Source organism: Vulpes lagopus, chromosome 5 (genome assembly GCF_018345385.1).
Source record: "Vulpes lagopus strain Blue_001 chromosome 5, ASM1834538v1, whole genome shotgun sequence".
NCBI lineage: Eukaryota > Metazoa > Chordata > Mammalia > Carnivora > Canidae > Vulpes > Vulpes lagopus.
In genome coordinates, this window is record NC_054828.1 from 102,905,359 (window position 1) to 102,917,792 (window position 12,434).

Sequence of the window (12,434 nt, forward strand, 5' to 3'; positions counted from 1 at the left end):
GAAGCCTATCCCCCCTGCTCCCTCCATACTGAGACTTGAAGCTGAGAAATTCCTCTTCTGAGAGGTATAGATTTGGGTATGTCCATCGTCATCCTAAGAAGGTGGCAGTAAGGTAGGGATTTCTTGGCCACACTCAGTTGTTAAACTCCACTAATTGGTAACTGATTACTCTACTGTTTCAACAACTTCCCAGGCACATGGGTCAGCCTTCGGCTCAGGTCATGATCTTGGGGTCCTGGGATCAAGCCCCTGGTGGGCTCCCTGCTCAATGGGGAGTCTGCTTCCCCTTCTCCCTCTGTCCCTCCCTTCTGCTCATGCGCTCTTGGACTCTATCCCAAATAAATTAATAAAATCTTTTTAAAAAAACCCACAAAACCATTTCCCTAGTGGTATAAATTAATCTGCAAACTAATCCAAATTGTGACTGCTCTTAAGGAGTAGTTTCTTAGGTCTCTGATATTTGTTCTGACCCCAGGAAGACTGCTTTTTAGCTCTTTTTCCCTGGTTCTCTCCTGCAAACTAGTCAGCTGACATTGTAGGCAGTTAGATCCATGAATCTTCCTATCGCCTTCACCACAACCTTCCTTCATTGTTCTCAAGATAAACTTCCTCACAGTTGGTTGCAAATGACAAGAGTAAGTAGGAACTCTTTGAGCCTGCCCTCCTGATCTCAGGATGATGGCAAGCTTCTCTGAAACATTCCTGCTCTAGGAGCCAAATGTATAGTTGGGGGTGGTATGTGAGATCCTCCTGGCATGGAATCACTGCCTCAGGAACCAGGGAGAGTCTGTCTTCTCAGCATTCTCAGTATTTCATGGGTTCAAGTGAGAACCTATGTTCCGTGTAGGAGTTAGGTAGAAGAAGGGAGTCCCCACTTCTCAGCTGCACTCAGCAAGGATTTAGCCTCAGTGACCAGGCAGCTGGGGACTGCATGATTAATGCTAAAGTCCTGTTCCTCCAGAGAAGAAAGCCCTCAATCTGGGAGCTAGGTGGACAGGGAGACCTGCATTCTTGGCTGCAGCTGACTGGAGTAGACTCTTCCCCACCACCAGAGGTTCTTTGGGAGGAAGGAGGGAGGAGGCTTGGTTCCAATGCCATAAACTCTACAAAAATTCAGTAAGAGAGGCAAGATTTTCCTAAATAGATGTTTCTTCATTTGCCATTTGCTCTTAGGGCTATTTCCAGAGACTTTAAATGTTGAGGAAGGGGGAGTCGATTTATATTATATTCATATTTTTACTTATATGTATAATTTTCACCAGTTTCAATGAGGAGTGGGAAAGCAGAGCTGCTTACACTGCCACATCAGCAATCCAGAATCTCAATGCAATTTTATAGTTGGGGCCACAGAGTAGCATTTTATATACTGGCCATTTTTTTCTGAGTAAATACAAAATGATTAATTGACTAATATGACTGAAACTTTAGCTAAAATGTGGATAAAGGCTTGAAAGCAATTTCTAAAGAGAAATTAGCATTCCAAGTTACTTATTTTATGTTATTATTTCTTAGCCTCTAGAAAGTAAGACTTTAGGGGCACCTCGGTGGCTCAGTTGTTTGTGTCCAACTCTAGATTTTTGTCTCAGGTCATGATCTCAGGGTTGTAAGATCGAGCCCCACATTGGGCTCTGTGCTCAACAGGGAGTCTGCTTGAGATTCTTCTCTCTCTCCCTCTCCCCCTCTCCCATTGTTCTCTTCCTCTTTTTTTTTCTGTCAAATAAATTTTTTTTAAAAAAGTAAAACTTTATAATTTGCCATCTAAATGTTGCTTCCTGATTGCTTCATTATCAAGTTAAATAACTGTACTTAAACATGCAGAAGACCTTTTCCATCATAATGATTAAAATGTATGTCTATAAAGAGGAAACATAACCAATAAGACAGACCATTTTCATTTCTATCCTATTTTTTAATAGAGGACTGAAAGGCCATTTCCTGCACTTTTTCCTTTTTCTTATTTTTTTTAAATTGTTGTAAGAACACCTAACATGAGACGTACCCTCTTAACAGTTTTTTTAAATGTGTAATACAGTATTTTTAATTTTGAGGCATAATGTACAGTGGATTTCTAGAATTCATCTTGTGTAACTGAAATTTTATACATGCTGGTTGACAACTCCCTATTAATCCCTTCCCCTAGCTCCTGGCAATCACCCTTTATGCTTTTATAATTTTGACTTATTTTAGATGCTTCATATGTGTAGAATCATGCAGTGTTTGTCTTCCTGTGATTGGCTTATTTATTAGAATAGCATCTTCAGGGTTCATCAATATGGTCACATATTGCAGGATTTTCTTCTTTTTAAGGCTGAATAATATTCCATCATGTGTATATACCACATTTTCTTTATCTGTTCAACCATAGATGGGCATTTGAATTATTTCTACATCATGGCTATTGTGAACAAACACTGCAACAAACATAGAGTGCTAATATCGCTGAGACCCTGACTTCAATACTTTTGAATAAATAACCAAAAGTGGAACTGATGGATGATCATATGGTAGTTCTATTTTTAATTTTTGAGGAACCTCCGTACTATTTTCCATAGTAGCTATACCAGTTTGCATTCCCCCCACCAACAGTAAACAAGGGTCCCAATTTTGGCTTTTTCAATGTGAGAGATTCTTGTTCATTTGCTATGGTGGTTCTCAGCCATGGATGTACATTAGAATTGGAGTCACCTATGGATAAATCACCCCAGACTTACCTGGTTTTTACAAAAACTCCACAGGTGATCTTAGTCTGTGTACCTAGGTAATATCAACTGAAATAGTTAAATAAAAGCTGTATATATACTTGTACTTTTTTAAATGTCCAGCTAACTAGTTAGCCAGTATATGACATATTTGTAGATATCTAGCTAATGCTTTAAACATGTAAACATGTTATGTTTAATTTGATAGCAAGGCGAATTTATTTTGATAGTTTTACAATAGTTTTTTTCTTAGTGACCATTTACTCTCATTGGCAAATAATGTAACTTTCACCTTTATATTTTTAAAAAAATTTTTTAATCTTTATTTATATTTATTTTTCCATTTATATATTCTGGGTTTTTTCTTAGATTATACGTTGTTTAATATTACATTATTAAAAACCAAGTTTAAAATGCCTTTTTCTTTCCTGGTGATTAGTAAATTAAAAAATTCTCTCAAATATTAGTAAGTGTTTACTGAGGAGTTTTCTTTTTGAGCATAGTATGCTTCCTTTTAACTATGCCCTGGAATTTATGTACCTTCCAAAGATTCTTGATTTTTAAATATAAAGTGCTTTTGACTTTTTTCTTCCTTAGTAATTTAAGAAATTTTATTCTTAATTATGGTAAAATACTTTCATTGACTTTTTAACATTTCAGTGCTTTTCTAAAGAGCTGCTCCTAGAAATGTAGCTAATTATTTCTGTATACCAAAGAAAGAAACATTAATCACTGCAATCTTGGAGTTAGATGAATAGGAGACACGGAATTCTTGAGTTCCAGAATAAATTCCCCTAGAATACCCACATCCCAAAGACCAGCATACATTCAACAAGATGTTAAGCTCATCAATTAATCCTAATAGAATAGGAAAAAGCTGGACTATTTGGCTGTGTCAGTGTGAAAAACTAAAGAGCGCCATGCCCAACTGAAGGCACTGCCTTATCCGGTCTTCTGCTGTTCACCTGTCACTCTGAATATAGATTCTCTATAGTTACTCTATAACCATCCGCCCCACTCTACATTATTTTATTTACTAAATTCCTTAAGTTATAGCTTTGTTGGGAAAACTACAAATTTAATTCATTTTTTGTCTTTGATTCCCAGATGTATTGTAGAAACTGAAAACTTAGAAGAAAGAGTAGCTGTGGTGAGTCGAATAATTGAGATTCTACAAGTCTTTCAAGAGCTGAACAACTTCAATGGTGTTCTTGAGGTTGTCAGTGCTATGAACTCATCACCTGTTTACAGACTAGACCACACATTTGAGGTAGGTTTGTGTAGGTATTTCTTAAATGAAGAATCAGGATTTTAACAATCATAGTCTTTAATTTTTAAGTGCCTCGTCTGTCTTTTCAATAAGTTTAAAAGATGTAATTGTCTAAGTTTTGTATTGAGTTGGTTGCGCTTTTTAAATTAGGCATTCTCATTAAAATGCATTCACAGGTCCTAGGCTAGGTTTGAAGAAGAAAAACCTTTCAGGATTTAATTTATATGTAATGTACAATTAAGTGCTCTCGTAATTGTGTAAGGAATTGCAAGATAAATTAGATTTCTCTCTCTCTCTCTCACACACACACACACACACCTCTTAAGTTTGTTCTAGGATCCACAAAGATAGTGTGTTTGAAACAATTATTATCATTCTTAGAATCAAACTGATACTGTTGTATTTGGCTTTATTTTTAGCCCAGCATTTTGGGACAAACCTGTGATTCCTTTTATAAACTCATGCTCCCAAAATTTCTTTTTTTTGTAGCAAATACCAAGTCGCCAAAAGAAAATTTTAGAAGAAGCTCATGAATTAAGTGAAGATCACTATAAGAAATATTTGGCAAAACTCAGGTCTATTAATCCACCATGTGTGCCTTTCTTTGGTGAGCATTTCTTGAATTTTTATTGTTTCTGGATATAACAAGACATTTATTTCATTAAATGACTGAATGTACATATGTGTCATATGCCAGCAGAAAATACTTATTTAATAAATAATTAGCATGTGAATCACCATAGAATTTTACTCTATTAGGACTTTTGAAAAGGGAAAAATGTTCTTGCTTAGCAAATTAAAATTATAGGTTTACTAATACTGAACTTTCCTATTTACTAGTATTAAACCTTATTTATTCACAGTAAATTGATCTTTTAAGTGTACAAATGAATTCTATTTAGGATTTTTATATCCATCTACATGAATGAGATTGGTCTGTGATTTTTCTTTGTGTTGTATCTGTCAGCTTTTGTTGTTATTATATTTACTTTGTAACAAGAGTTCAGTAGCTTTCTATCTTACTCTATTCTGGAGTATCATGAAATGATTTAGCATTTAAACTTTGAAACAGGCCAACAGAAAAAGTGTATCTAGGCCTGGAATCTTTTATAGGATACAGTTCTTTAGTAACATTTTTATTCCTACCTTAATTTTTTTCTATTTCTGTTTTCTGCTACACAATTGTCTTATTATTTTATTTTATATATTTTTTAAAGATTTTATTTATCCATTCATGAGAGACACAGAGAGAGAGAAAGAGGCAGAGACACAGGCAGAGGGAGAAGCAGGCTCCATGCAGGGAGCCCAACGTGGGACTCCATCCCGGGTCCCCAAGATCAGGCCCTGGGCTGAAGGCAGCGCTAAACCACTGAGCCCCCCGGGCTGCCCTTGTCTTATTATTTTAAAAATACCAGTAGTCAGTTATATCTATCTAAATTGTTCCTATTTGCAATATATCTTTCCCATTTCTATTTTTACTTTGCTTTTTACTTCAAAAAGATAAAACTGAAATGTAATTTTTTTTTCTTTATTAAACTGAAATGTAATTACTCTCTTCTTTTGTTTTTTATATCATGTATTACTTTTTATCATTATAATTTTTTTTTTCCTGAGAACTTTTTGCCCCCTACACTCTTGGTAAAACTATTGGTTAATTTATTTTCTCTTTCTGGCAAAACATTTTCTTTTTAATTATAAAAGTACAGATTCAAGGGTACCTGGCTGGCTCAATCAGTTAAGCATCTGCCTTTCACTCAGGTCTTGATCTCAGGGCCCTGGGATTGAGCCATGTCTGGCCTCCCTGCTCAGTGGGGAGTCTGCTTCTCCCTCTGCCCCTCCCCCAGGTCATGTGCACACATGCACACTCTCTCTCTCTCTCTCACTCCCTCTCTCTCTCTCTCCTCCTCTTTCAAATAAATCAATAAAATCTTTTTTAAAAAAAGTACAGATTCATCAGATTTAATTTTCAAAATGAAATGTATCTTACATAAGATGTTGTAAGTTAGAAATGTTATACCTATCTGGGCACTACAGAAGATGCACAGACCTTCCACAGTTCCTAGAGGAAAGAATGTAAAGACAATTTTGATAAGGAGTTAAAAACAATTTTAAAACAGTTTAGAAAAAGAATCAAGAAGCAGATGCATTAAAATCTGTGTATTTCAAGTGTGGTGACTAGTTCATACAAGGGAGCCTTGGAAGAACCTGGGTAGGCCTGATATTCCTTTCATTCCATCTGTCAACAAATTCTTGAGTACCTATGAAGTATCAGGGACTATGCCAGGTGCATAGAAAAAGTAAAAAATACACAGTACCTGCCTGTGCTCCCTGAGCTTATGGTTGTACTACTTGTGATATCCTACAGCTTCTACACCTCCTACACCTCACAGAGGTGAACCAAAACTTCAGGGCCTATTCACCCAGCTGTTTGTTTGGCCCCTGCTACCCTATCACCCTGATTGGTGAGCAGTTAGTCACACAGACTGCACTCTCTAAACTATTCTCCATCAGACATATGAGCTAACATAACTGATCTTCATAATGCATTGTTAAGTGAAAAAAAAAGTTTCAGACCTGTATTTAGAGTATGATTTCATTGTTTTAATGTTGGCCATGTGATTTGGTGAGTGAACACAAAAGTGTAGCTAGTTTGATAGGTACAGACAAGTCACCTGCCAGCTTTCCTACCTACCTCTGCTTATCTCTCTGGTTATTGAGCTTCATTGTTTCAAGGTCAGTTCTGCTGCTCTAAGATGATCTTTGCTGTTCCCCAGTTCCTGGGGTTAGCCACACAGCCTTTCATGGTTCTGACCAGAGGGTAGAACCAGATGTTATTGCTGCTTCCTAATTCTGTATCGTCTATATTAGACAAATAAAACATAGTCTTATTCTCAATAAGCTCTCTTGAAAGAGCAGAAAAATAAATTACAGTACCATGTAGTAAATGTAATACTGCATCACAGAAATGTATATATTGAAGTATGTGGAAAGTGCTACATAGGAACCTAGAACCCTGAGCAGCCAGTTTTTCCTCCAAAGATTGGGAAAGGCATCAGCAACAATGTAAACCTTACCCCTCTTCATTATTTATGTCATAATGCTCTGCTTTCCTTCTCCCCAGACAGCCATCACCAGAGCAGGGTATGTAAAATGATCTATTGAAAAAAATTAACCTTTACCAGTAGATGATATTCAGGTCTATATATCCATTTGTACTACATTTTTTACTCAGAAACATACATATACATATATACATATATATATGTATATATGTGTATTTTTTTTAAGAGAGAGAGAATCTGTGCTTAAACACTTTTTTACTGATGGTAGTGTGTGATCAACAAAATTTGGATACATCTTTAATCATTTGCTCTTCTTTTAACTAGCCATTAATATGTCATAACATAATTTCCAGATTCTATCCAGAACTCTCCCAAAATGCTACGTGTAAGCATTTACACAACTTTGTTCAAGTATATGCTGAACACATACAACGTCCCATAGCTTATTATCCTCTGTGTTCCCAGTGGCAGTCATTATACCCCCACCCGTTCAGTCAGGCACAATCTGAGAGTCTTCCTTTCTACCCTGCTCCCTCTGCCCAGACCAGTTACTCAGTTGTTGTAGAGTCTACCCCTTAAATATGTATGCACTTCACTCTATCACTGGAGACCCTAAGATAGCCCTCATTAGCTCACCAGGACTACATTTACCCTGCTAATTGCTCATCCTGCTTCTAATCTTAACTCCTAACCCATCTGGTTTCGTAGTACAGCCAGAGTAAACCTTCTAGAATGCAAACAAAGATGCCAATAATCTCCTATGAATAAAAATTAAGGTCTTTAAAAAAAGGCTCCTCATGATTCCAATCCAGGTGCTGCTACCCACAAACTCTTGGGCCATCAATGTGGGACCAATGTAGAAGGTTGATTCCAGCTGCCCCTTAAATATGTTTACCATATGAATATGTTTGTCAGACTGAACATTGAGCTATGTACATCATGCAACGTAGTGTAGTGGAGGATATAACTGGCTGCAAGTAAAAGAGCCAAGTAACAGGCAGATGTAGAAAATAAAAAGCCTGTGCATATTAGAACACATGGTAAATCTGTCTTATGAATATGAATGTATAATCAAGAGTAGCCTAGGTGCTAAGAAACAGCCAACTAATACACTTAAAAACCAGATACTTTTTAGAACCAAACAGGCATTGGTATCTATCATTTTGCATTATTGCTGACTTTTTCACTGAGTTTGAGTCATTTAATCTTTTCAGGAGTGTGGCCAAATATTCAGGTATTTGAAAGTGTGCCTCTGCTACAAAAGCCTTTAGAACCACTACACTATGATTAGAACAAAAGTGCCTGTTATTTTGTCCATTCTGCTCCTTCCGTGGTGCACAACCTGCAGTGATGGGGGATTAGAACTAGTAATCCCTTGCCTATATCTGTCGTCCACTCTTCCTCCACTCTTCCTCCACCCACACACCAAACCCCTCTGGTCTAGCCATACGCACAGCATGCTGTCTCCGACTATGCCTTCCAAGCTTCGTCACAAACCAGTGCCTTCGTACACACTGCTGCTTTGCTTAGGATGCCCCTCTCTTACTCATTAAACTTTGCTTCATTTTTTGAGATTTATTGTCAACATCACTTCATCTGTGATGCTTTTTCTATTCCCACCAGCCCAAGGCAGACAGGCACACCTCTGTGCTCTCATAGCATCTTATGCATTACTACTGATATAGTACTTACCAAACTGTACTGTAGCCCACATTCAAAGCTCTGAACTCCTTGAGATCAGGGACTGTGTGTCTTGTTCATCTTTGTACTGCAGCACCTAATGCAGTGCTGGTCATGCAGCAGAGACTCAGTACTTGTATGCTGGGTGAATGAACTCAGATATTCATACACACTCTTTTCTTTCCCCAATGTCACAGTCAGTACTTTAGGGGGAGAGGCAGAAGCTTAAAAGAATAAGGCAAGACTGGCAAATCAGCATCAACAATCACAACCATCGCTAATTAAGTATTTGCTGTTGTCAGGCCCTATTCTAAGTCTATATGTAAAGTTACTCCTTTATTTCTCAAAGCAACTCTGCTGTCCTCATTTTACAGATGAAAAAACCAAGGCACAGAGAAGCTAAGCAACTTGCACAAGACCACACAAGCAGAAAGCTGCAGAGTTGGCTCCAGAACATTTATGCTAGAACAGAAAGGAATTAAGGTGCTCCCCGCCCCAGAGGGCCATATAAAGAATGTGCAGGTGCCTGGATTGGGTTCCTTCTCCTCCTCCAGTGCACAACCTACAGTGATGGGGAAACAGGAACTCAATTATGAGACTGCCACTCATCCTAGAAGTACTGAAGACCAGAACAGACATAAATTATATCCAACACTGTGTTTGATAGGTTTGCAGGTCCTTCTACATTCCCACAAGTAGGCCTATCCAAACAGTATTACCTCTGAATTACAAAAGCCAAACGAGCTTTGAATAAGCAGAAAATATGATCCTTTGAATTTAATGTTTTCCCCTTTGGCCAGAAATATGTGTTGTTACGTGGTGGGTTATGCTCAAAGTTCCTTTAACAAAACAGGGACTTGTGTCAAATACCACATGGTTTTGGAGGTATGGAAAATTGGTTATCCTCCTGATAGAGCTCTTAAAATTTGTTAAACTTGGTTTCCCTTTTTCTGCGTATTTATAAAACTTAAGTGTCACAGAAGAATTTGACATTTATAAAAATATTTCTCTTGATATTTAGCTAGTTTTTCATAGAATGGAAATCTGTGCCTTAAATCTTTGGTTATGGTGATTGAGATGGTAGTGTGATATGCTGACAATTACTGACAAAGAAAAAGAACAAACTGGTTCCTTTCTTATCCTTGAAATAATTTAATTATATCTTCCAGGAATTTACCTAACTAATATCTTGAAAACAGAAGAAGGCAACCCTGAGGTCCTAAAAAGGCATGGAAAAGAGCTTATAAACTTTAGCAAAAGGAGGAAAGTAGCAGAAATAACAGGAGAGATCCAGCAGTACCAAAATCAGCCTTATTGTTTACGAGTAGAATCAGATATCAAAGTAAGTTGAATTCTTTGAGGATATGTCTTTCTAATAAAGTTTATAAACCAGCTGATGAAAGCTGGTTTATTTCATACAGGTGATAAAGGAAAATAAAATTAAAAATAACTCAAATTTTCATGTTAAATGTTTTCATGAATTTCAAATGCATTTAAAATATTTAATATTAATAATTATTTCTTGCATTTATTTTAGAGGTTTTTTGAAAATTTGAATCCAATGGGAAATAGCATGGAAAAAGAATTTACAGATTATCTTTTCAACAAATCCCTAGAGATAGAACCACGAAACCCTAAGCCTCTGCCAAGATTTGTAAGCATTCACATGTTTATATTTCTTTCATATTTATAGATTTTTTTGCAGTTATCTATATCTGGTTATATCATCACTACCATATGTGTTATACAGATTAGTTTCCATGAGGTCATTCAGGGATGAAGTATACCTGTGATGGATAAAAGTAATGAATAAATGCTTAATAAGTATGCTCAGGAATATCCCATTTGGTTGGAAATAAGTGAGCATTACTATTAATATGAATAAATCCTGATAGATGAAGAAATTGGGCAAATATGTAAGTTGTTTTTGTAAAAAGAAATGTTATTTGACATGTATTCTTAAAGGCAGGAAATTTGATTAAGTTATGCTAATTCACTTAATGAATGCTTAAACATATTCATTTATGACTTTTCTAAAGTAACAACTTATGAAAACTTTTAACCACGAATCATTAGCCATAAAAATAACAAGTTTGGTTAAAGATACTTTTGGGGGGAAAGTAAAATTTCCATTGTTTTTTATTACTTGTCAATGCCTGGCTAGTTTTATGTAGTGTCATCACCTCACTGGTCTGAATATAATCTGTCTTGTTCCTTCTTAAAAAAATAAAAAATCAAGAAGTAAATAAAAGTGGCTTCCTTAAAAAAAAAAAAAAAAAAAGTGGCTTCCTTAGTAACCAAGGTAAATTTCAAAGTATCTGTGAACTAAAGCTTATGCAATTACCTCGCAAGAAAATTTCTTAAGGCCTAAAACCTTTTTTTAAAAGATTCATTAAAAACAGCAAATTAGAAGTAGCTATATAGTCTTGCTTCAAAGAGCTTGGCTAATGGCACTCTGTAAGAAAATTTCATAAAACTAGCATACACACACAGATGAAAACTGAAGCAATTTAATGCATTTGTAAATAGCTCAAACAATTCCAACATCACAGTATTATAGCATCATAAGGTATTATAGTTCATAATCATGATCCTGGCTTTTCCAGCAAGGTTAAATTAGTTCAACAAGGTCTGTTTAAAAAGCCAGGGAAATCTACAGCATATCTGAGAAAGATTCCCATTCAAAAATATCAAGATAACAAATACTGTAGTATTTTTAGGACTAAGACTCCGCTATTTAAAGAAATCCATTGCCTACTATTTTAGGTAGCCAAGGCTTTATGGAAACGGGATGTTAATATAACTTGGACACTTTGATTTTAATCATTTGTTTAGTAGTGACTTATGGTTTTCAAAGATATTAGTTGAGTTTTACCAGGCATACAAAAAAAAACCTTCCTTTCTGTTATGGTATTGTAAATAATGTGTTTCTTTTGATACGTCTACAGCCAAAAAAATATAGCTATCCCCTAAAATCTCCTGGTGTTCGTCCATCAAACCCAAGACCAGGTACCATGAGACATCCTACACCTCTGCAGCAGGAGCCAAGGAAAATTAGTTATAGTAGAATCCCTGAAAGTGAAACAGAAAGTACAGCATCTGCACCAAATTCTCCAAGAACACCGTTAACACCTCCTCCTGCTTCTGGTGCTTCTAGTACCACAGATGTTTGCAGCGTTTTTGATTCCGACCATTCGAGCCCTTTTCACTCAAGTAGGTGCTAAAATTTTAAGTGCTTTAAAGTAATTGTTAGTATGATACGTGCTAGAGGTAAAAAAATATATATATAACTTTTTTATTTTTTGTAAATTTGTAGACAAATACCATTTCAAAATATATTATTATAAAAATATAAAGCAAATTCTAAACTCCAGCAACTTACAATTTTTTTAAAACATGTTAGAATAGCCCTCTTTAAATTTGTTATACTTTATCAGAAGGCCTAGTGATAAAATTGGTAATTTAAACTTGATTTGAGCATTTGTTTTCAATTGGTGAATTCAAAACGCCTTCCTTGTATCTAGAGGAAACAAAGATAACTCCTAAAATCTGCAAGGATTGTCAATCCACTGCTTTAAATGCTGCCTCCAAAATTATTATATTTGAATACCACTCAGTACATCATTCCCTTTTCACCAAACTCTATAGGTTTCAATTTTTGCAGCAAGTATCAAATTTAATCTCCTATTTAACCCTTTCTCAGTCTACACCATCTGGCAGATG

The 12,434-nt window shown here is 36.0% G+C and overlaps 1 protein-coding gene across 5 annotated transcripts in view; it reads left to right on the forward strand.

Annotated features, from left to right (window-relative positions):
- Window positions 1-12,434, forward strand: part of SOS1 (SOS Ras/Rac guanine nucleotide exchange factor 1) — a 174,847-nt gene that overhangs the window by 152,377 nt on the left and 10,036 nt on the right. For all 5 annotated transcript variants that reach the window (XM_041757107.1, XM_041757103.1, XM_041757106.1 and 2 more), the window contains exons 16-20: window positions 3,807-3,969; window positions 4,459-4,576; window positions 9,881-10,053; window positions 10,249-10,365; window positions 11,660-11,924. In XM_041757107.1, the coding sequence (XP_041613041.1) occupies window positions 3,807-3,969; window positions 4,459-4,576; window positions 9,881-10,053; window positions 10,249-10,365; window positions 11,660-11,924 (836 nt within the window). The remainder of the gene's footprint in view (window positions 1-3,806; window positions 3,970-4,458; window positions 4,577-9,880; window positions 10,054-10,248; window positions 10,366-11,659; window positions 11,925-12,434) is intronic.